Source organism: Harmonia axyridis, chromosome 7 (genome assembly GCF_914767665.1).
Source record: "Harmonia axyridis chromosome 7, icHarAxyr1.1, whole genome shotgun sequence".
In the NCBI taxonomy this organism is placed as follows: Eukaryota; Metazoa; Arthropoda; class Insecta; order Coleoptera; family Coccinellidae; genus Harmonia; species Harmonia axyridis.
The window spans coordinates 17195120-17198411 of record NC_059507.1 but is presented as its reverse complement, the minus strand read 5'-3'; the positions used below and the strand labels follow the sequence as shown (position 1 = coordinate 17198411).

At 40.8% G+C, this 3292-nt stretch overlaps 1 protein-coding gene across 1 annotated transcript; it reads right to left on the bottom strand.

Moving 5' to 3' along the window:
• Positions 1-292: 292 nt before the first annotated feature.
• Positions 293-1905, bottom strand: LOC123685277. The gene is made up of 2 exons (XM_045624932.1): positions 946-1905; positions 293-862 (listed from the first exon to the last, which is right to left on the bottom strand). The coding sequence occupies exons 1-2, from the start codon at positions 1903-1905 to the stop codon at positions 293-295; spliced, it is 1530 nt and encodes a 509-aa protein (XP_045480888.1).
• Between the last annotated feature and the right edge of the window lie 1387 nt (positions 1906-3292).

Genomic DNA, 3292 nt, shown 5'->3' with positions numbered 1-3292 from the left:
GTGGACGCCGTGGTCTTGGCCAGAGCTAAGGTTGCTCGGAATGGGTTGAGGGATGTTTCGGAAATCCCTGGACACCTTGACCTGGGTGAAGCATCTCAACCGGAAAGAGAAGTAAGTCTTATCTCCTTCGAGGATCCTCCATTGAATGACCAACAAACCGCCGGTACTTTGTCGGTTTTGTTGCTTCCCACCTTTCGGTTTTAGCTCTTTTGTCTTTCGCTCTTAGCTACCTACTATCTAGTTCATCAACCCTTCGCGCCAATTTCCAGTTTCTAAATTCGCGAGTCCAGTATTACTTCATTTGCCCACTCATTAGCCTTCTGTATGTCTGTGTCATTTTTTTTCTTCCATCCTTCCTCAATTGAACCATTAGGTCTCCATATTTTTTTTCTATATTTTCTCTTGCTGTTTGTCTGAAATCAAATGTACAATGTTGTCTTATATGTGTAGCGTCCTCTTCCTCGTTTCTGTTACAACCACATTTTCCCGTTGTCTCCTTCAACTTGAACCTTTTCTTGTATGACTCCATGTTTCCATGACCCGTCATCAACTGCGATGCCTTGAAGTTGAGCTGTATTATCTCGTTGCCCACTTGTCTGCAGTGTTTGTACAGTTCTTTTCCGTTACTTCCATTATCCCAAGTCCTTTGCCACCTCTCCATTAACCTCCCATAATTTTCCGCCTTCATTTGCTGTCTCGTTTTATACGTGTATTGTCTGTTCTCTACATCTATGGTTCTTCTTTTTGTCGCCTGTCTTGCTAGTTCGTGTGCTATTGCTTCCTCATCCGTTCCATAGTGCTTTCCTTTCCTCCATATTATATATGTGTCTTTCCCTTCACCGTTTCGTACCTCAATTTGTTTCTGTATGTGTGCCGTTATATTAGTAGTCTTGTATTTCGGTTGTGTATGCTCTTTATTAATGCTTCTCTGTCTGTTATTATTACTATGTTGTCCATTGCCCTAACTCCCCTGTCCTCCAGTGCCATCTTAACTGCTAGTTGTTCCGCCGTGTGTATGTCCATCCCGTCGCTTGTTCTAATACTTACTCTCTTATCCCCATAACAAATACCTATTCCTGTCTTTCCTCCATTACAACTTGCATCTACGTATATGATCTCCCTGTGACGTTGTTCTAAATTATCCTCATTTTTTGTTATTAGGTACGTGGCTGGATGAGCTCTGTCTTTCGTTTTAACTCGCGTCTTGTACATGTCTTCTAGATTTTCATTCCAGTGTATGTGCTTCTGCTCCGCCTCTATCCACCATGGTGATATACCCGCTAGTACCTGCAGTGCCGCTGTTGATGTTGTCCTGTATGTTCTATTGATTAGTAGTAGTAATGGTCTTTGTGCTGCTTCAATTTGTCTTTTGTTTGCTTCGCGTCCAGCATTAATTCCCCATATTTCTGATGCATAAAGTGCCGCTGGCCTTATCACATTCTCTGCTATACATTTAAAATTTTGTTTGTCGTGTCCGTATGTTCTAGTGATCAGTCCTATTATCTTGTTTGATATCTGTTCTATTTTTCTATTCATTTCTTTAGTGTGTTTCAAAAACGTCATTCCTCTGTCTATGTTCAGCCCCAAATATTTGATTGTCTCTCCATGTGTTATGGTCTGTCCTTCTATTTTAATTGTTGGTGGTCTTATTTTGCGTCCCTTGCTTATGAACATTATTTCCATCTTTTCCTTGTTATACTTCACTCCGCTATGTTCTTCCCATTCACTACATCCCCCCCATATTTCCTTCCATTTCTGCTCTATTTCTCTAGACGATTTCCCTCCTATTATAATGACCTGATCATCTGCGTATGCTTGTATAGTCCCAATGTCCTCTATGTATTCTCTATCGATGTCTCTTTCCTGTGATTTCCTCGTTCTCCATTCCTCGTTTATCCTATCCATTGATCGAAACCAGCCCTGCATGACCAACAGCCACAAAGTTGGTCCCAAGCTAGATCCCTGTGGGCATGATCTTCGTTGTCTGTCCACTTGTTACTGTCCTGTCTACTAAAAAGTCCTTACATATCTTTCTTAGTTTTCCGGGTACACTCGCTTCCTCTAGTTCCTTTTTAACGTATGGTGCCCATGCACTGTTGAAAGCGTTCTTTAGGTCCAGTGTCACAATCAGTTGGTGTCTTTTTTTTATTCTATTTGTCTGAAGACATATATCAATTTGTCTATTGCGTCCGTTGTTGATCTTCCCTCGCGAAACCCGTATTGCCTCTCGTCTAATTGATTGTTATGTTCCAGCCAGTGTTGTAGACGTCTATTTGTTCTTATGTCTAATACCTTGCCTATCGTTGGAAGAAGACTTATAGGTCTTAAGGAATCGTCTTTCTTCGGTATCCAGGCGACCTGCGCTTTTTTCCAGACACTTGGGAATTTACCAAATTCAAAGCATTTGTTGTAAATAGTCTTCATTATTTCCTCTGTTTCATTGTAAATGTGTATCACTGCCTCATTCGGTATTCTGTCTTTTCTGTGCTTTTCCCCATCTTCAATCCCTTTATCGTGTTCAATATCTCATTGTTGTCTATGTCCGGCTTGTTGTCTTCGCAGTATACATATTTGTTATTTCTGTATCCCCTCATTTCCTCCGTGTCTTCTTTTTCGTTATCGTCTGGAAAGTATTTGTCAAGTAAGTATCTGTTGGTGTCTGTCTCGTCCTTTGTGTATGAGCCATCATCCTTCCTAATATTTGTGTTCCCTCTATTCTTCTTTTTATTTACAAATTTCCAAAGTTTGTCCCATGGATTTGTTTCATTTATGTCCGCTATTTTCCTCTGTAATCCCTCTATCTTCCTTCGCTTGATGTCTTTCTTGTATATGTTCCTCATTTCCCTGTACTGTTTTCACTTATCATCCCTTCTTCTTCTTTCCTGCTCCTGCTGTGCCTCACGTCTCAACTTTCTCAACTTCTGTCTGGTCCACTGCAAATCTTGCGTCTACCAATTTCCTGCTGTTTCCTGCATTTCCTTCTGTTTTATATGTTTTCCACAGACTTGCGTACACATCTTCTGAAGTTCCTCCGCTCGTTTTTCCAAGTCATCCTTGTTTTGTACCTTCCATTCCTGCTTTTCCATCTTCACCCTCAGCTCCTCTCTCATGTGTTCCCAGTCCGTTCTTTCATAGTCGTTCACCCTCCTTAACTTCTTCGTTTTTTTACTTCCGTTTCTATGTTGTATGTTATGTACTTATGTAAACTCAATGATTCCTCGTCTGATACAGTCCAGTTTTTTAGTGTAATCCCCTTTGTCAATGTCATGTCAATATAGCTACTTCCTTGTGA

Coding starts and splice junctions, on each gene's coding strand:
- LOC123685277 (XM_045624932.1), bottom strand. CDS start 1,905: ATGGATAGGATAAACGAGGAATGGAGAACGAGGAAATCACAGGAAAGA. Junction 863..945: donor TTAGGGCAATGGACAACATA/GTAATAATAACA, acceptor GCACACATACAG/AAACAAATTGAGGTACGAAA.